This window comes from Rattus norvegicus, chromosome 3 (assembly GCF_036323735.1).
Source record: "Rattus norvegicus strain BN/NHsdMcwi chromosome 3, GRCr8, whole genome shotgun sequence".
Taxonomy (NCBI): domain Eukaryota; kingdom Metazoa; phylum Chordata; class Mammalia; order Rodentia; family Muridae; genus Rattus; species Rattus norvegicus.
Genome location: NC_086021.1, coordinates 136880128 through 136901586, shown reverse-complemented (window position 1 = coordinate 136901586; position 21459 = coordinate 136880128). Strand labels below are relative to the sequence as shown.

The window sequence follows — 21459 nt, the reverse complement described above, 5'->3', positions numbered from 1 at the left end:
ATAGAATGAATGGAAGTGGAGACCTGCTATCTAGGTCTTCAGCAATAATATCCCAGGCAGGGAGACCTGCTACCACTTCCCAGCAAATAACCGTCTCACTCTTTTTAAAAAGAAGCATTGTGCACTGCCCCACAGTGTACTCAGCAGGGACCAAGCACTCAACACCATCCCTGGCTCTAACAGCCCAGTCTTCTGGAAAGCAAGCACTACCAAATGAGGAGCCTGGGTTTCATTTCACATATACAAGCATACTCCATCACAAAAGTAGCATCTTCACCATCTCCACTTATGTCAGCTACCTGACCCTTCTCAGTCCTCTGAGCATCCTTGTCTCTCACACAAAATAGCAAAAGTTTAGGAGATGATGAAGAGATGGTTCAGTGGGCAAAGCCCCCCCGCTGCACAAGCATGAGGGCCTGAGTCCGGATTCCTAACACCCACATATAAGCCAAGCATGGCAATGCGTGTCTAACACAGCCACTCAGAGGAGGCAGACACAGGTAGATCCCCTGGGGCTTGCTGGCCAGTCACCCTCATTGAAACAGCAGACCTCAGGTTCTGAGAGACCCTGACTCTAAAAGGAAGTTTGAGGGCAGTTGAGGTAGACACCTAGAGACCACTGACCTCCATACATGTGCAAGTACACACATGCACAGATAAACAAGGAAGAAAACAAGAGGGGCTGGGGATTTAGCTCAGTGGTAGAGCGCTTACCTAGGAAGCGCAAGGCCCTGGGTTCGGTCCCCAGCTCCGAAGGAAAAAAAAAAAAAAAAAAGAAAAGAAAACAAGAAAAGCCGACGTTTAAAGAATTTAGGTTTCTTAGACCAGGTAAAGATCGAGGCAGACCAGCAATAGAATGGATGCGGTGACCTTCTTAAGAAGGGCAAAGCACCAAACACGGGTTTTGAAAGCAAGGGAAGAAGATGGGTAATTAAGATGTGTGCAAACATCCTACATTACAGAGGAGGGAAGGGTCAGCAGACCAGGCACTCTGTACCGTGAGGTTTTACAGGGAACACCAGAGCATTTACTGAGAAGGCCGTAAAGTGCTACCTTTGCTCTGCAGGCAGCTTTATAAAGCCCGAAGGTGAAAGAGCGAGGCAGAGGACAGCAAATGCTCTGATTTGCTGCCAAGCAGGTAATAAAGACTGAAAGCCTGGCTTGGCCCAGCGCAGCCCAGCGTGGCCCAGTGTAGCCCAGCTTGCAACACTTAAGGCCACTTGCAAATGAGCAATGGCAGGATTGTGCAGTGTTCCTCTCTTAGGATAGAAGGTTTACCGGTGACTCAGGACTGACATTCGTTCTAGGAATGACGCATCTGACTTCTAGACTCCAAGGGGGCTTACCAAAAATAAACAGCTCAGGGGTGAGGGAGGGGGAACGGAAGGGGTCAGAGGTGAGTCATCCCAAACTAAGGATGTGTGGGAAGCCCTGTGCAAACCCACTACTTCGTATGCTATGATTTTTATTTTTCGTTTATTTGGTCTTTTTGAGACAGGGTTTCTCTGCGTAGCCCTTGGCTGTCCTGGAACTCTGTAGATCAGTCTGGCCTCAAAGTCAGACAACCACCGGCCTCTGTCTCAATTGCTGGAATTAAAGGCATTTGCCACCACAGCCCAGCCTTAAAATATATTTTAATTGAAACAATTATATCACTCCACCACCACCCATTTCCTCCCTCCAGCCCCTCCCATTTTGTTATTAGTGCGTATGTGTGTATATATAATACATAAATATATAAATATAACCTGATGAGTCCAATTTTTGTTGTTTCAGTGTATATGATTTCAGGGTTAATCATTCTGTACAGGACAACCAATAAGGGGGTTCATTCCTGGGAAGTCTAATCCTCCTTTTCTCTCAGCAGTCAATAGTTACCTGTAGTTCTTTTTTTTTTTTTTTTTCTTTTTCTTTTTTTTCGGAGTTGGGGACTGAATCCAGGGCCTTGCGCTTGCTAGGCAAGAGCTCTACCACTGAGCTAAATCCCCAACCCCTACCTGTAGTTCTTTGTCTAGGGAGTGGGACAAAACTAAAAATGTCCCCCTTCCTCGTTAACATGTCTGATGTTGTTGCCATTGTTTTAATCTTTTTCATAAACTCATTTCTAGGAAAGGGTATTTCATAGCAGACTTCCTAGAATTCTCTTGCAATCTTCCTGCCCCCTTTTCTGCAATGTCCCCCGAGCCACAGATGCGGGAGCTGTGGTGTGGATGTATTCAGTGGGGCCTGGGTTCCTCACGTTCTCTTGATCTCTGCATGTATAGGAAGGAATTGTGCTGCTCTAGCAAACTGATGACTGTAGTAGATTCTCTTCTAAAGTCCCTTGGTGACACGAGGCCCAAGAAGCTGGCTAGATATAATTTTTATAGAGGAAGTTTGAATGGAGACACCAGGCATGGATGGTGTATGACACTACTCCTATAAACCCTGGGTTATTAAACAAAAATCCAGAGCCAACTCAGGATACCTCCCAATGAGCTGTAGTTCGCAGAGGCCACAGAGGTTTCCAAAGCAGCACAAACTACGGCCATTGCTCCTGACTACCTTCTAGAACTTACCTATTGCTGAAGACACACCGTATTTCAGTTGTAGAATGTCAAGCTGGGACTGACCAGGAATGTCTCTGTCTGGCTACTTTCATACTGCTAGAAGGTGCTATGCAGCTCACTGGAAAAGTCATCGCTCTCTCTTCTTCCACAACTGGACCCTGGGTGTTACCAAACCAACCTGTGAGGCAAGATGTACCTATTGGTGCATCCATGTCATGAGGATTGTGGGAGTTTGTAAGCAGCCACTTTCTGATTGAGGTCCATGCTACAGGAAGGACAATAAATGACGGGTACTGTACATTTGCCTAAGACCAAGGTAGGAGTCTACTAATGTTATTCAAGTAATGGACAAGTTGTCAGAATGACCTCTAAGCAACTGTGATGATACCTATTGATCTGTGCTAAGCTCAGCCTTCACCTGTGAAACTGGTTTGCAGAGCACCGCAGTTAATGCACAATTAGTCAAAGTGCTAAGGATAAATAACTAAGTTCTCTGCTCTAAATGGGACATCAATTTCACCTCCAAACCCACCCAAGGCTCAGAGAATGTAGAGTTGGAGGGTGGAGCAGTGTGCTGGAAAATGCTGTCTTCTGGCACAGGACACTGCAAGAAGTGAGCTCCCAGTACTGTGGTTACTTGGAAAGGTTCGAGCCAGCCATGCAGCCCTCCAGCATGAATAGAGGCTCCGCCCCAGCTCAGGGGCTCCTGGCATTTAGCAGCTACTAAGAGAGGGAGGGTCATTCTCTCCCCAAGTGCTATAGCCACTGATGAGTTGCCCATGAGCCAATAAGAAACCCCACACCCATGCACAGGCAAGCAGCTGTTATTAAACTCAGTGGGTTACTCTTTAAGAAGACATGGGGGGGGGGGGGCTGGAGAGATGGCTCAGTGGTTAAGAGCACTGATTGCTCTTCCAGAGGTCCTGAGTTCAAATCCCAGCCACGTGGTGGCTCACAACCATCTGTAATGAGATCCGATGCCCTCTTCTGGTGTGTGAAGACAGCTACAGTGTACTCACATACATAAAATAAATAAGTCTACAAAACAAAACAAAACAAAAAAAAAAAAAGAAGACATGGGGGATATAAAAAGGCACTACAGAATGAGTAGGAGAGAGAGGAAGGACATTTGTGTGCATATGGTCAATACAGTATACACATGGATGAAATTGTCAAAGGATGAGTATCAAAACAGCTTCACTTGTCAGGAAGATCCCACAAACGAGTGTGTCAGTGTGCACAGATGCATGAACGCCATTCTTTAAAGGTATGCAGGCTTCTGACAACCACTCCCTTGGTTGATGCATCTGGGAAGGGGAATGCAGTGAAGTTCTCTCATTCTCTCCTACACCTAATTATTGAAAAAAAAAAAGTCTATGTAAATATTCAGTATGCTATTCATTCTGCGTGTGTGCGTGTGTGTTGGGGGATTGGGAGTGCTCACCTGTGTGTGCACATGTTCAGGCCAGAGGTTGACTTCGTCTGTCTTCTTTTGCCCTCGGACCTATCTTTTTTTATTTTTTTTTTGAAGATTTATTATTTTTATTTATAGATGGTTGTAAGCCACCATGTGGTTGCTGGGAATTGAACTCAGGACCTGTGGAAGAGCAGTCAGTGCTCCTAACCGCTGAGCCGTCTCTCCAGCCCGACTTATCTTTTTGAGACAGGTCCTTCCCACCCAGTGCTGCTGGCCTTCCTGTCTCCACCCCTCAGCGTTAGGTTTATAAGCATACACCAACAGATGCAGCCTTTTTTATTTAATATTTATTAATTTTATGAAGGTAAGGTACCCATGTCATGGTACATATGTGGAAGTCAGAAGACGACTTACGGGAGTTGGTTCCCTTCGTCCATCATGTGGGGCCCAGGCATCAGGGTATCAAACTTAGGTCATCAGGAATTGGCCACAAATACCCTATTCCATTAGGTCATCTTGCCAGCTTTTTTTTTTTAATTTTTTGAAAAAATACTTAAGTTTTTAATTCATTATTTGTGTGTGTGTGTGTGTGTGTGTGTGTGTGTGTGTGTGTGTGTCTCAGAGGGCAACTTCAAAGAACTTGCTACCGCCGTTCACTTCTAAGTGGGCTCTGAGTACTGGACTAAGTAAGGCCTACAGGCTTACCTAACACACAGCTTTGCCCACTAAGCCATCTTGCTAGCCCCACATGCTTTCACATCAGCCATCTTATCCACTGAGCCACCTAACTCCTAGCCCTAAATTTTCACTTAAAAAAAATAAAATTTACTAACCTATGAATGACTCAAGAATCCCTAGAAAATCAGATTGAAAACTTCCTGTTTGCTCTCCCTGCAGTAGCATTAAAATGGCCGTCGGGATGATCAGAGGCCAAGTGGAAGGAGATGGAGTGTTGCTCTGCAGATGTTACAGGAGACAGAAACAGACTTGCACCCTGAAGGGTTAATGCTAAACTGGCCACTAGAAGACTCAGAAATTGGAGAGTCAGAGCTGGGATGTCCGTCTGTTGATAGTTTACCTGCCTAGCATGCAGAAGGCTGTGAGTTTAATCCCCCAGCATCATATAAACCCAGGGGTAGTGCATGCCTGTCTTCTCAGTAGGTAGAGGCAGGAGGATCAGAAGCCCAAAGTCATTCTCAACTATATAGCTAATTTGAGCCCAGCCTGAGTCACAAAACCCTGGAGAAAGGGAGAAAGAAAAGAAATCCTGTATAATTGAAAGAAAACTAAGCACAATGTATTAATACAATGTAATTAAAAATACTGGGAATATTGACACGGTTTCTGAATCAGCTTCCAACGTTCTATGCTTTACACACTTTGCCGTGCCATGTCTGTAAGATCCCTTAGGGACATCTGCATTCTTGTCATCACAAACCCATCCGTTTTTCTTGTTAAATTCACCATCACTAAGTCCCTCTGGATGTCCATTTCTCTCTAACGGCAGCCCCAGATGTAAATAGTGATCCATGCCTGTCATCCCGGGGCTGGGGAGAGACAGTAGCAGAGGAGCCACAAATCTCACACCAGTCAGCGCTACATACCAAGACCTTGGGCTCAAAAAGCAAAACAAAACCAAACAAGAACAACCCCTCCACAAACTCCAGCAACAAGCACCTATGTTCATGTGTGATTTGCCTCCTGCAGCTATTCAGTGCCACAATGAGGCTACCTATCCATTTCTGCCAAAGTGCTTTCAACTTACTCTCTACTTCAGCTAAACAATTTGCAAGATCTCTAGATATGATAGTAAGGAGTCATACAAGAGGCCATATTTATAGAAGCTTTAAGAATTGAATTAACGCTGTCCAGTGGCTGCATTGAGTTGTGTAATGGTAAAAGCAATTTTCCTTGAAGTCTGAGGAAAGCCTAGCAGCAAAGCTGGCCTAAAGGAGGTAAGGCATCCTTGTCATCCTCTAGTGAAGCCACACACTCAGAACACAGTCATCTGCAGACTTTGGACCACTGATCATGAGTGGCTGGTATTTTCTAAATGTGCTTTTCAGACTCAAAACCTAGCATTGAAGTTTGCACTTTACACAATGACTCACACACATCAGGGTGACTGCCGTGTGAACCAGGCTGTTGACCACTGTTTACCTAAACCACAGCAACTGAAATCCACAAGCAGCCAAACAAAGCAAAGGCTGCCTATGCTGAGAAGGGAGGTTAGACTGTGTGCTGACCCCTCTCCTGAGCAGTTGGGACTTCCATCCTCCTGAATCTCCCTATGGGATCCCGGGGAAACAGCCCAACTAGAACTGCCCTGCACTAGGTTTCTTCCATCTCAGAAGTGCTGTAAAATGTGCATAACATTTCTAGTCAGTAGCATCTGCTCACTTTAACAATCAAGGATGTGTGGGACAAAGAAAAACCACTCCAGTTGAGAACCACTGAGGCTGACAACCAGATGCTTCCCAATATAACTAACCAAACAGAAAGGACTAACAAGTACCATGTTTATGCAGCAGTAAAACCAAAACAACCAATTTGGAGGTACCTTACTCAGGAAAGGTAAGCTCAGTCTTCTAAAAATCTTCTGACTCCAATACACAAACATCTATAACCCCACTCCCTACCCCCAAAAAAGGCCAGCATTCTTACTAGCACATGCCCAGCCTTTATGGTGTCACCTCACCTCCCACCTCTAGAGGCTCTTCCTTTTTTGATCTGAGTATATTCTCCTAAGCTAGGAAGAGAGCTGGGAAAAGCACTGTGCTGTCATTTCAACTCAGAGGAGGAAGGGACTTCATGCTCATGCCATAGATCATGTGAATGAAGGCCAGGACCAGTTCTCAGCATTTCCTTCCAACCCTCAGATCCATCTTCCTCACTCTACTGCCAGCCAGCCTGAGCCTCCAGATTTTGTCTATTCTCTGCCAATATACATCAAACACTGAAGTGCTCCAAAATTAGGGTAAGACCTGCCACAATGTTCATGAGGACTAAGTGTCAACTGCTCAGTGCCTGACAGTAAGAGGAAACATTTACTGATAGTTCTCCAGTGGACAACCTTCTTGGACAGAGCCTTCTACAGGCTTAGTCATGAGTTTTATTATAATTCTTTGAAACAAAAAATGTCAAAAGCATTGTCCAGTAACTCTCAACCCCATGAGAATTCATCAACCCCATGCACCATGTTGCTCTGTGGGGCAACATTGTTCAGGGGATCACAGAAGACAGAGTGAGGAGCTTGAAGTCGGCCAGCACCTTCATTTGGGAAGGTGCAATGTCCTCTAAGAATGTCATAGGCTGCATGGTCAGGGCTCTGAGGACTCAATAAAAACAAAAAGCACAAGAACAAATTTTCTAAAAACTGTAGGCTTTTTATTCAGTTAAGAGGTAGACAGATGAACATGGAAGGCTGTCCCATTGAATTTGCCCAAAGTTCCCATTCCACTTCATTCACCCATCCCACACTGCCAGAAATCTCAAAAGAATAACCACAACCACCAGGCTTTGTCTTCCTACTTCTTAGCAACACGTCCACGAACTGTTTGCAAAGAAGTTACTACAAACTTAAATTTTCACTGTGCCAAAGATTCTCGGCCCTCTAAGAAGTTGTCACATGTCAACAGAACCTGCCACTAGTGACAGGGAGCAGAGTGCCGTGACTATTTCTATGAGAGACTACAAGGGAAGCTTCAGTTACATGTTTGTTAAATCCCTGTGCACGCTGGGGAAGAAGCTGGTGAGGCCAACAAAGCAGTATATGCCATCAAATGGCTCTGCTTGGCTGTTTAAAAAGAATCCACATTAAGTTATCTCACAGACGACATTAAAACATAATGGAATTGATGCCTGATACAAAAGTAGAGAAATATGTACAGGAAGTCATAGCCCAGGAGAAAAGGGACCTTAGAATGAATCAATGGAAACCTGGCTATTTTACACAGCTAATTTTGAGATAAGTCATATTTAGCACAAAAGCAATTATAGTATAAATTACACTTCCTTCCCACAGCTCCCCCACTTTAAAACCCTGGCCTATCTTCAGCAACACTGAGCATTCTTTAGGAACAGGGGTGTGTGCGATGGTCCCAGACACTGACACAATTCTGAGCTCAGCTTCACACCGGCAGAATGATGTGCTTGAACACTGCCATGATAGCAGCACTGATAACCCCAGAAATAGGGACGGTGACAAACCAGGCCATAAAAATGTTTCGAAACAGTCGCCAGTCAACAGCCTTCTTGGATCGGAGCCAGCCAACAGACACCACAGAGCCCACCTAGGAGAGAAACAGACCAGACATTACTCAGCAAAAAGACACCTGGGACAGGGAACCCAGACAAGCGATGAAGCCATCTCCAAGGATGTTTGTCTGGAGAAATTTCTCACTGTCGTCCAAACAGGACTGAACTTGTGGTCCTCCTACTTCAGAATCCCAAGAGGTGAAATTACAGGCATGTGATACAAGCCAGAAGCTAACTTCTAACAAGCTAAAATTACCCATGACAAGGTGAAGATGATATAAATATACAACCATTAAATCTGTTGCTAAATGTGCTAAAAAATGACGACAAGACTCCTTTTCCCTGCTTTTTGTAAGTTAAAATTTCTGATTTCCCAACAATTGCTCTAGAGAGTGGCTGGTATATGACCCAACGCCACCCTCGCAGAAAGAGTGACTTGGCAGGCTCCAGGTGGACCAGATTCAGCTCTTCCAAGGATGTTGGTTTCTTCTTTATCCAATAACTATGTTATATGTTCATCAAGCCAAGTTCTTAAAGTTCTGAGCGTCAAGCATGACAGGCCCTGCATATATGCTTTCACCACAAGACTTACAAACTTGTTAAAACCAGTGTATTTACAACTTCCACATGTAGTGGGAGCCCCCAGATCCACCTACAGTGGGGCACACCCAAGCTACTCATCGGCTTCGAGGGCCCACGACAGTCCCACTCCACTCACCTTACAATGTGTTGTGCTGATGGGAAGGCCAATGTTTGATGCGACGACCACAGTGAAGGCAGATGCCAGTTCAATACTGAAACCACTGTTGGTACAAAAAGATGCTTGCCAACAATTTAGGGTTCTCTGAAAACCCAACACTAGCTAAAGTAATTGGTTCTAATCTTGCTTTGCTCCGCTCAGTAACAAAACCTGCTTAAATTAAGCCAAGGTCCTAACATCTGAGGATTCAGTACTTCAGGAATGGTAAAAGCAGAGGCAGATGAACTTCTGAGTTCCAGGCCAGTTTGCTCTATATAGTGAATTCCAGGCCAGCCAAGACAAGACCCACTTCTCAAAAAGCAAACAAAAGTTCAAACTTTTATTCTGAATAAAGTATAAGGTTTTAGTTTAGCTTTCAAATTAATTTACCCCACTATACCTTTCTCAGAAAATTCAAATTACATGATCACTGAACTGAGCAGATTGACAAAAAATGTTTACAAGTCAGACAGTAAGTGCAGCAGAAAATGTTCAGATCAATTGTAACAACAGCAGCAACTGCTACATACTCCTTTAGCTAGAGACCCACATGCTACCCTCCACACAACTGCATCTCTTGAAAACTACCTAAGGTGTGATTCATCTACTCACCTGGAGGGTGTGATTGGTGTCAGGTCCTTCCCCATAGTCTGGATAACTCTTCTTCCCCAAACCCATAGCCCCATGCAAATGCCAACACCACCATAAAGCAGAAGCCATATGGGTGTTGCCTCTTTTGTAGTGACATCTCTCGTTTCATAAACAAGATACAAAGCAACCAGAGGGCCGATGGCATTGCTGGAAGAAAAAAAGGAGGCAGTAGTGACTTTTTAGGCAGAACCCAATCTGTTAAGTGACTGACCAGTGTCACTTAGCAAACTATCCTACAGAAGCCCAGCATGGCTGCTGTGACAGAAGATACATATAACTGGTGACCTCTTTCCTCTCACAAGTAGCTTAGAGCAAGACTCGGGCAACAAAGCTTACTGGCCAGAGAAACAAGGCTAATAACCCAAGTCCATTCTCAGGGCTGTCCGTGATTTTCAGTTTTTCATCACAGAAGTCACAATTTACCAAAGACTCATTCCCATCTGTTTAATTGATCTTGTCTAGAAATAAAGCTAAAAACATGCTTATAATCTGAATGAACTTCCTCTTTGCTTTATTAACTACTACCACTTCATCCTGTTTAGATTACTCAGGGTCCCCCAGGAGGAAGAACACTCCACACAGGAGAGTAAGACTGTTTAAAAATAGTAACACGAGAGTCATGTGGACTAACCTGACGTCATTGCCACCATGGGCAAAGGACCCAAAGCAGGCTGTAAGGATCTGCAGAAACTGGAAGAGAAGGGACACTTCAGGCTTATCCTGATCATACCATTCTTCAAGAGAGCCACTGCTTCCTTTTCTGTCACCCAGACCCATCTCTGCCTTAACACTCATGTCCATCTCAGACTCTGAGTGAAGGTCAGACACAGCATTGCAGTAACTGGTGTAACTGTCCATCCGAATCCGCTTCTTGGTATCTGCATTAGGCCAAGTCAGCGTTTCCATTTCGTCTCCCTTTTGTTCCCCTTCTTTGGCACGGAAGGAATCCAGGGGCATGCCACATATTGCCATGGTGTAGGATGTGTAGCTGTTGTTGCGTCTCAAGGGCTTGTCCCCAGAGTCTCCCATGCAGTCTCCCACCTTGGCCAGATGTAGCTTATGGAGCAGCTCTTTGTACAAGCCAGAATCCTTGTGCACGGTGTGATACTGATAGTGGCCACTGGAGTTGATCTGGTTGCTGACGGTTTGACTGAACTGAACAAGGTTCCCATTAGGCAACTGCACTGCACCTAGCCGAGATCAAAAAGGTAACATTGAATGCAAAGTGCATCAGCCCAGAATGGCAGTCTTCCACCACCACGGGATACTAGGTAGCCCTGGAAAGTTAACTCACCATTGATAGTACCATCTATGTTGGTCTCCTCCTTCAGGTCCATGGGAAGCCGCTCTCGCTCCGGAGCTTCCTCCAGGTCACCGAGTTTAAATGACACCGTTCTCTCCTCCACCACAGCCCGTAGTGGGCCAGTGGCACATACTACCTCAGACACAGGATTCCTATTCTCAACATCGCCAGGAGCCATCTTTGTTTCTTCATGGTCTTTTAAGTTGTTCTTCTTTTCCATTAAGGGACTTTCAGAGGGACTAGACTTTACTTCTCCTAAAAAATAAATGGCATTTTTGACTCAACTATACTACCTTGCTCCACATTCCTTTCTATCCACCCCTGAAACCCATCTCAAAATAGCAGGTGTAAATTCTAGTTAAAATTCAAGCTAACACTGCTGCCCTCTTTTATTATTTCAGGAATCCATCTTTCCATTGGGAGGGAGCAAGGTACAGACAGCAAGCATACCGTCTGCTTGGAGAATTGGGGGTTGACAAACTGCTATGAATTGCCAGGTATTAAATATTCTAGGATTCTGGTCTACTTCTTGCTTTTTTTTTTTTTTCTTTTTTTCGGAGCTGGGGACCGAACCCAGGGCCTTGCGCTTGCTAGGCAAGTGCTCTACCGCTGAGCTAAATCCCCAATCCCTACTTCTTGCTTTTTATTTTTATAATTACAAGTGTAAAATCATCTTTAGCTCTTGGTCATGAAATGGGACCTCAATCCTAGAGGTGGCAGCTGCCCTAGGGAATCTCTTAACTCTTAGGTCAAGAGTACAGACAACTGAGCTGTAACAGTCATGCCTAAACACTTCCATACCTGGTAGCCAGGCAGTATTTCTGCCTAACGGGTCAGCTCACCACGGTCACCTACTGGCTCAGACACCTCCCACTAGTATAGCATTAAAGAAAGATTTGTCTCTCCTTCCAGACTGAGACAAAAATGAGGTCAGAGTCCTGAAAGCCTCATTCCCACTGTGCATGCGGCACAGTTGACTAGCACAGAGCTCTGGGCGGCTCCTCAGATCTGCAATGACGAAGCATTCTTCTAATGCCACTGCAGTCTATGCATTCCTGTTCTGCTGTGCATCCGCAAACTAACATCCCACACACTGAAAGGACAGAATAGGATTCTACTGAGCTATCTTAACTACTAAAAATGATACAAAGACTAGTACCAATGAAAACTTACTCGATATTTAATTATACCACAAAAAACATCCTTCAATGACCTAAGAGATTACTCCTATCTAGAAGTGTTTACTTCTCCATGTGTTACAGCTCTAGCATGATAATGTGTACATGTGTGTCAGCATTACAGTGTACATGTATACACACACTGCCACACAGCCATCTAAGCTTAGTGTATATACAAAGGTAGCTGAGGCAAATGCTTCCTCTATCCCAAAACAGTGTACTCTTATAGAGAAGGGAGAGAGGAGAGGAAGGGCAGGCAGGGAGGAGAGGGAGAAGGAGCACTATTAAACTGTATTACTTACGTTCAATTTTCCTCTTCATCCTGGGACATACAAAGAACCAGACGATAAGGGCACAGAAAACTGCACATCCCACCGAGATGAGGATGGTACCCCACAGAGGAAGTTTGTCAAAGCCCAGCACTACGAGATAAAATGGTGCATCTTGAAAACCCCAGGGCAACAGCCCCCTGCAATAATGTGTAAGCCCTCCTAGGGGAAGGAGGGCTTTCCCAAGCCAGCCCGTCACCGTCACCCTTTACAGCTGCTGCCACTCCAGTTTCATCAGGCTACTGGCTGTACAAAACCATGGAGAAAAGCTCAATGACCATATTAAACCCACAGCAACCAGAGCCATTGAAATGCTTGCTAGACTCACATGCTAGCTTTCTAAATGTCCTGGTCCTACAGATGTAAAGAATCACTACACTAAGGCCTATAGCTAGGAAATCAACTAAAGCATCCGTTCTCCCCCCAGCTCATCCTAACTGCCCCATACTACACTTATATATGATTTATGTCAAAAAGGAAGGTATCTCATGTCAGTGTCATGCTGACACACTGTTGAGGAATGTTACTACATTCACTGTACCAGGCAGCCTTTGGGAAAACTGATTCTTTGCAAAAGTAACATTGGGCTGGAGAGGTGGCTCAGCGGTTAAGAGCACTGACTGCTCTTCCAGAGGTCCTGAGTTCAAATCCCAGCAACCACATGGTGGCTCACAGTCATCTGTAATGAGATCTGATGCCTTCTTCTGGTGTGTCTGAAGACAGCTACAGTATACTTATATATATATAAATCTTTAAAAAACAAAAGCATCATCAAGGAACAGAAAATAGGGCTATTAACTATGGAAAGACACTTGCTTAAATAGTTGTCTTCCACAAAGGACAAGTTTAGTGGTAGTTCAGTAACAAGCCAAAGACTTGTCCAATACTTTTCCCTTGGCTCAACCACCTCAGGATCAGCAGTGTTGGTGAGTGTCAGCTTTCCACTGGCACATAGGCAACCAGGACTGCTGGCCTATCCTAGAGTGGAGACCATTCACAGCACAGAATTCCAGGCCACTGTCTGAGTGTCCCTTCCCACAGCAGCTAAGTCACCTGTGATTGTCTCACTTGATTTTGCTTACTGCATAGTAAATCACTTATAAAATGGAAACATTACTATTCTGTCAAATCTGTTTAAGTCAGAGTTGCAGCTCAGTCTGGCTTGCATGAAGCCCTAGATTCACTCCCTAGCACTGTAAAAGAGACAGAAAATACTAAGAACTAGGCTTTAAGAATCAGACATGGGGGGGTTGGGGATTTAGCTCAGTGGTAGAGCGCTTGCCTAGGAAGCGCAAGGCCCTGGGTTTGGTCCCCAGCTCCGGAAAAAAAAAAAGAACCAAAAAAAAAAAAAAAAAAAAAAAAAAAAGAATCAGACATGGGGTTGGGGTTGGGGAATCAGACATGGTTAGCTCAGAGGTAGAGCGCTTGCCTAGCAAGCGCAAGGCCCTGGGTTCGGTCCCCAGCTCCGGAAAAAAAAAAAAAAAAAAAAAAAGAATCAGACATAAGCTGAAATCCTTCAGACCTGAAGTTCTGTCTGCTGGTCTTTTAAGTTCTGCTTCCAACTGTGTCCAGGCAGTTATGTCACACAAAGTAAAATATCCATGAGGTCTAATCAGTAACTATCGGTTTAAATTTGTCTATATCCCAAGTCAAAAGGGGGAATGAAAGGACTGGGTTTTCTTATAAACAATCTGTAAAGGACAAAAGTAGCAAAGTCCCCACACCACAGCTAATCCCATCAGATGTTTCTTTACTGGCATTTCAAGAACGACAATGTCAGAAATATTCTTCTGTTTTGTTTTGCTCAGTGACTTACTACATCATTTTGGTGGCAATACTACACAGGGCACAATACATGAACCAGAGGTAGAATCAATTTGGAAGTCATGGCATTAAATTCCTTTAGGAACTGAAGATGAGGGCTGGAGAGATGGCTCAGCGGTTAAGAGCTCTGACTGCTCTTCCAGAGGTCCTGAGTTCAATTCCCAGCAACCACATGGTGGCTCACACCATCTGTAAAGAGATCCGATGCCCTCTTCTGGTGTATCTGAAGACAGCTACAGTGTACTTATATATAATAAATAAATAAATCTTTAAAAAAAAAAAAAAAGAACTGAAGATGAGAGCACATGTGAGGATAAATCATTTTGCTGCTTTAGTCCTATTTACACACACAGACATGGGGTGCCCTGGGTAGCACAGTCTTCCATGGAACAGTCAGGGGAATGAGTGTAGTAAATGCCTAAGGTCCTACGTAGTTAAAAACTAGCAAGTCGGGGGGGGGGGGGGGGGATTTAGCTCAGTGGTAGAGCGCTTACCTAGGAAGCGCAAGGCCCTGGGTTCGGTCCCTAGCTCCGAAAAAAAAGAACCAAAAGAACTAGCAAGTCAAACGAGTCTGGATACCAGAACTGTGTTGTTCTGCCTCACAAGGCCCAATCTACCAATCTCTCAGTTGACTGAATCCTCGCCTTCCCTTACTCGAAATATGAAAGAATCAACACTAGACAGAGCCTTTATATTCCTCCCAAATGCTTTCTCTTAGCTGCAGAAATTCTTCTTCAAGGTGCAATTAGATCAGGTATTATACATCCCAACTCTTCTCATTCAAGTCAATTGAGGGGCACAAACTGAGAACTTAGAAACCGAAATGGCTCCAACTGGGAGAGAAAAGTGACATCTAACAAGCAGTCCTAAATAGCTGACTATTGAAGAATGGATTTAAGTAACGACTCTTAGTAGTTGAGGCCAGTATCATTTGCAGCATTTTTAGCAGAGACACAAGAAAGGGAGGGAGAAGGTCATATTATCAGTGGATCCTGTGAAGACTAAAGAGGAAAGGTCTGTAGTGATTTAGAATCTGAGCAGGTCTCTCTGGTTGAAAACCTATCTAGGTTAACTCAGCATACACTAGCCTGCAGCCTTCTGAAATGGGTGCAGGCCAGCCACCTTCTAGGAGATTTCAGCCCTGTAAAGCAAAAAGGGGTAAATTGGGCATTTAATGAAAGTTTTATAAATAAGCTTAAATTCACATTTAAATATCTTGATTTGTACTTACATGGTGCTCCAGTATACATAATGGAAAAGAGGTTGATTCCAATTGTGCAGGCATAAAAAATGGGTAAAGCTCGTAAGCCATTAGGAACTGGATCTGCCTGTAAAACATTAAGATCAGTATCTTAAAAGTTGTAAATGTAGATCTATTTCCAGAGCACCCTATGGCAAGACTAACTAGGGAACCATGGTGCTAGCAACAGCCTCCCACCAGATTTCTACAGAACCAATTAGGCTCTGTCCTACATTTGCTACCTAAGAAAGTCAATGGCACCTTCCATCTACAGGTGACTTTTTCTCCCTATTCTTAGTAACAAGGATGCAGCCAATATCCCAAATAACCAGTTCCTGAGTTATGCAAAGTCCATCTGTAACCTGAACACACACACACACATAGACACCCAGGATGTACTGTACTGGAGAAAAACAGACTAAGGTAAAATACTTATTTCCTGATGTACTGCCTCCTTAAATTAAAAAAAAAAATCTGCAGAGTATATACAACCATTTTATCTATATATCTGATCAAATATCATAGCATAAAGGCTTTACCAAAGTGCAAAGTTAAATCAATTGTGAACCTAGCCATCTACTCAGTCTAGTGACTGTCAAGAACTAACTGATCACGGTACTGGAGTAGAAGAGGGACCAGACCAAGTCCTTATTTTCACAGACATGAGAGCCATTTTCTACTACGAATTAACATACTGGGCTGACAAATGCTTTAAGGGAAAAACAGAAACAGTAAGGATGTTGATGGGGAAGGACATTTTTATGAAATACAGGAGTGAGTCAGTTGGGCTGACATGTCTCAGAGTGTGCAAAGTGTAAGCCGCCCATCCACTGGGGGGATGGAGGGAGGTGGAATGGGCAGAGTGAGTATGAGCAAGTACAAAGACACCCCCCACCCCGGCAAAATTGTGAAATGCTTAGGAATCACCAATGGCCGCTGTGACTGAACGTGAAAATAGTTCCCGTGTTTGTATTATGGATAATTCCACAGAAAAACTTTCAAGCCAAACATTTAAAAGAATGAGAACATAGGTCTCATCAGGAAGGCCAAACCTTCAGCACAAAAGTCTAATGCTAGCCGTGTCACAATTCCAGTTGAAAATCTTAGGGGGCAGACAGAGGTAAAGACTGAAATGGAGTGGAATACCAGAGTTCTGAAATCATTAAGACTTGCAGGAGGGGGAGCTTTAAAATCAGTGTCTAAAGTCCCTCATAAAGAATGGATTTTCCGGGGTTGGGGATTTAGCTCAGTGGTAGAGCACTTGCCTAGGAAGCGCAAGGCCCTGGGTTCGGTCCCCAGCTCCGGAAAAAAAAAAGAACCAAAAAAAAAAAAACAAAAGAATGGATTTTCCAATGAGCACACGCCTTCACTAAAAACACTTAAGCTTATTAAGTGTCACCCACTGTTGAGGAGGTGCCAGGTCGAAAGCAACCTACAGAGCAATGGCTCAGCTGAATAACTAAACAGATGCAGGCTACACCTAAAGGCAGACGAGCTAATCCAAGGTCTCGGGAATATTCTGTAGGCATTAGGTAGGGACTCTCCCATCAATTTCCAAATGCTATTTATATTTAGTAATTGACCCATCAAGTAAAAAACACTCTACATACAATTTCTCCACTTGGGGCCTAAAATTACCTATTCCCTGAAGTAGAAGCATAGCTGGGGCCACCATGGACATGGTGTTAGATACCTGTAAAACCAGCACTCGGCTTGCTGAAGCAAAAGACCCCCAGATTCAAGGTCAACCTAGGCTACAGAGAATTAGTCACAAGATAATAATATATCAAAAATAAGAGCATATAACTTGGGATAGGAAGGGAATGACTAGTCATAATTACTATGAAATATAGACTCAATGTTTAAAAGCAAAAACAAACCACTTCATAACTTCAAAAGAGCCAAGGAAAATGGTAAAGTAAGGTCTCTCTCCCTTCCGGCCTCCTCCCAGGTCTTCATAACAAGGCTAGGGATCTTTATTAAATGGTTTTCTCATCATGTAAACTCATCTTTTATATATAGCGATAAAGATGAAAACCAAGTATGCACTAGGTCATTCTGTCAAGTCAACAGACTTCCAGGAACTATTTCGGGCCCAATACAGCAAGGAATGAGACAAAGAAGTCAAAGCTTTAGTTGGAAATGTGAACACCTGGCTCAGATATGTGGAGACAGGAAAGGGTCCCTCATTTGTTACTGCAGAATCAGTAAGCAAGTGAGAGACAGAGAAGATCCTCGAAGTCAGCACTGTATTAAACGTCACCCACCATTCTTACTCTTGGCTATGCCCATCCTATCCATACTCTTAGGAGAAACATTCTGTTAAACTGGGAGTGGGGGCACACACCAGTAATTCAACAACTTGGGAGGTGAATGCAGGAGGATCAGAAGTTCAAGGCCAGCCTGGGCTACATGAGATCATACAAAAGAATTATTAGTAACACACACAACTTGACATCCCAATAACAGAGCGAGAGTAAAGACACTCGGTATACATTATCAATGAGAAGCTTTGGAGAGCTTCTTCATTGTGGAGAAACCTCTTTGCACCTCTGCTCCCCCTTCCAGGAAGGGCCACCAATCAGTTTTCAGATCTGATATGCGGAGGCTCTCCAGAATCAGTATGATCTATTTCCCCATAATCAAAGGGGCCAGAATAAACCTTTATAAAACAGGAATCCAAACAGTAGCATTCTATTAATTATTCTGTTTTCTGATATGTCAAGAGATACATGGCTCTAACAGAAGCACTAGAACTATGATTCCTAAATACCGGTGAGAATCAAATTACCATATACTACAGATGTGGGGGAGGGGAGTGCATATCAAAACTGCTTGCTAGATGAGATACCAATCCTAGAGGTCCTGGAGGTTAGGCTACTCAGTCACACAGTGCCAGGCTAGAGATATTTCTAATGCTCAACATGTTAAACACATTCTGCTAGACACATAATGATAAGTACAGTGAATCAGGAAGGAGCCAGGAAAGGATTTCTGTTCAGAAAGATATAAATCGCTCCCCAGAGTCTCTGAGAACTAGATCAAGGAGGGAGTCTAAACACACACCTCCCATTAGGATAAGGTACCTATCCTATCTCCCCTCACTCAGATTTCTACTGTTTAGGGGAATTTTAAAAGAACTTAACAAAGGACTGTTAAGAGCCATTCAGCCTAGAAAATAGGACAACTGTCTCCTGAGAAAAATTCATTTATTCTTACTGTAATTCAGTCCAGAGTCAACATAAATCCTTATTGTCTACATTTTTTCTGTGGAGCCAGGATCAGACTGCATGATAAAGGAAATACCACTAGATCTCTCAAAGGGCATTTTCAAGTAGTCAGAAAATTCAATGGCTTCCTGATTTTTTAAAGCAAAAACAGAACCAAAAAAAAAAAAAAAAAACCACCTAACAACTCACCCCTACTTTTGTTTCTGAGAAAGTGGAGTCCCTAAAGTAGAAGGTCTCATCTAGAAACTTCTATGTACTTGACAATCAACACGGGAGAGACCCATTTAGAACGGATTCTGTGGCTTGTTGAACTAAAAGGTTGCGATTCCAACTGTCCTGAACGTAGTAGCCTACAACCGCTAGACAACGCCACCTTAAACAAACATTCTCAGTTTTCACTCCCAGGCTCGATCTTGGCAGACCATAGAACTACTACCCAAGTTTTTCCTTACTAAATGCCCTCTGGCATTAAAAACTTGCTTCTTTCACAGAACTCCACAACACACAGGAGGTACAGAACAAAGAACTTTTTAACTTTCCAAAGTCACATACTTACACACCAGTCCCATCTGAGAGAATACCAGTGAGCCTGAACAAGACTGAATGTGACTCATGAGGTCGTAAGTAGAAAGGTTACCTTACGGAGGATGAATGCACGAACAAGGAAGAATAAAATTCCAGACATAATACCAGAAAGCAGTGGAGAGACGAACCAAGACATCACTGGAATAGAACACATAGTGAAGTGTCAGGCCTGGAAATTAAGGAAACAAGACTCCAAAATGTTTAGGGGTCCATTTCTTTCTTTTTTTTTTTTTTTTTGGTTCTTTTTTTCGGAGCTGGGGACCGAACCCAGGGCCTTGCGCTTCCTAGGTAAGCTCTCTACCACTGAGCTAAATCCCCAGCCCCTAGGGGTCCATTTCTGATACTCAACTTGCCCCTCTACTTCACACCGTGCACCCGCTCCACATACACACTGTTATAGCAGCACACGATAAAAATAAAACCCAGACCATTTAGAATCAAACATACCAATTTTTATCAGTTCGGACCATTTGATACCCTCTTGTCCCTTTGCCACAAGGGAGAAACCAATGGTTGCACCGACAATACAATGGGTCCCAGAAATAGGAAGCTTCAAAAACGAAGCCACTAGTTGCCACACAGCAGAACCTGAAACATAATTAACCAAGTTTTGTCAGGTGGATGGCAAAACTGTTACATAAGCAGTGTGTTCTCATGGAAAGAGCCTTGAGGAAAGGCTCAGGACTGGAAAGAACGTAAGATACAACCACAACTTACCAAACATAGCACTGACAGAGCCAGCCATGAGCAGATCTTGAGTTGCGTTGTACTTCTCCACATCTATCAAGCCCTTCCGGATGGTTTCACTCACTTTGGCCCCCAGCAAGGCGGAGCCCACAGTTTCGAAGATGCTAGCTAGGATGCAGGCTTGCTTCAGGGTCACTACACCTGAGCCTACAGCTGTACCAAATGAATTTGCTACATCATTGGCTCCCACGGAGAATGCCAAGACAAATGCAATGATGAAGCCCAGGATGAGCATCCACAGATTGTCATACTTCGGTGGAGCAGAAGCAGTAACAGCAGCTAGAGTACTAGTAATCGGGGCCAGGGTAGATGCCATCCTGTAGTGTAGTGGTTCTTTAAATAATACGAGAATTACTGAGCGGCTTTCAAGATGTGTAAACGGAATGAGGTATCAAAAAATGCTATAATAAATAGTATATATTATATAAAATTAAATACTGTAAACTACGGCACAGAAACCGAGCTGGGGAGTTACTGCTATACGCTGCGTTTGAGCGTCTGTTGTCTGGGGTTTCTTTGGCTCTGGACGGCTAAAAGCACGGAGCAGAATTCCATGGCGGATTAGAGAAAGGACGCAAGTTCATCCTGGGGGGACGAAGTGGGAGAAAATAACAATAGCGGCGCATCCCTGGGAAGAGGGCAGACTGGGACTCTGCAGTAACCCCCCCGCCCCGCGGTCCGCCACTTCTGTCCTCTGTCCCCCAAACGGTGTGCAAAGGTGGGGCACATGGCGAGCTCTGTGCCACCCCACACCCCGTCCCGCTCCGCCCCGCCCCACGCGTTCTGCTCTGTCTCCGGCCGCTAGCCCGCGCGCGCCCTCCGTGGAAGACCGGAAAAAGGCCATTCCCGCGCGCGCGCCCGCCCGCCGAAGACCGCCGAAAAGGCCCGCGGAAGGGTGCGGCGAGGGGGAGGCGGCAGGCGGACAGCAGCGAAACGGGTTCCTACAGCCGGCAGCCCACACCCTCCCGCCAGCTCCCCTCACCCGGGCCCACTCCAGAGAAGAAAGGACCTTTGCACGGGTGCCGCGCCGTCACTCACCAAAGGAAACTGAGGGCCGAACAGAGACCAGAAGAACGAGGCTGAAACAGGCTCGAGTCACAGTCGCACAACCCAGCACCGCAACACCGGGAACAGCACGGAGGAACTCTCTACCCACTCGTGAAGCAGCCGCTGGCGCCTCAGCAGGCGAGAGAAGAAAACGCGCAATGCGCGCCGGCGGCCATCATCTAGCGAGCACGCCGCCGGCTCCTATTTATAGCCGGTTCCGCGCCCCACGTGACCTGCCGAGCCTCGCGCCCGCCCGAAGTCCCGCCTCCCATATGACGCAACCACAGGCTGGTCGGGCGCGCCTAGCCGGGTGAGCTGGGCAGCGGCGCTGATTGGTCCAGACGTCCACGAGGCTCCGCCCCC

At 44.8% G+C, this 21459-nt stretch overlaps 1 protein-coding gene across 5 annotated transcripts; it reads right to left on the bottom strand.

Moving 5' to 3' along the window:
* Positions 1-7331: 7331 nt before the first annotated feature.
* On the bottom strand, positions 7332-21227 carry Slc20a1 (solute carrier family 20 member 1). 5 transcript variants are annotated; one of them, XM_006234991.5, is made up of 11 exons: positions 21088-21227; positions 20020-20634; positions 19750-19890; positions 19355-19440; positions 15479-15575; positions 12397-12516; positions 10908-11171; positions 10245-10803; positions 9575-9760; positions 8942-9026; positions 7332-8258 (listed from the first exon to the last, which is right to left on the bottom strand). In XM_006234991.5, exons 2-11 carry the CDS (start codon positions 20363-20365, stop codon positions 8097-8099), a joined length of 2046 nt encoding a protein of 681 aa, XP_006235053.1. In that variant the 5' UTR covers positions 20366-20634; positions 21088-21227; the 3' UTR covers positions 7332-8096. The 5 variants fall into 5 exon arrangements, with proteins under 5 accessions (XP_006235053.1, XP_038961855.1, XP_038961856.1 ...); NM_031148.2 differs by lacking the exon at positions 21088-21227 and having other exon boundaries at positions 7343-8258; positions 20020-20416; XM_039105927.2 differs by lacking the exons at positions 19355-19440; positions 20020-20634; positions 21088-21227 and having other exon boundaries at positions 19750-19874.
* Between the last annotated feature and the right edge of the window lie 232 nt (positions 21228-21459).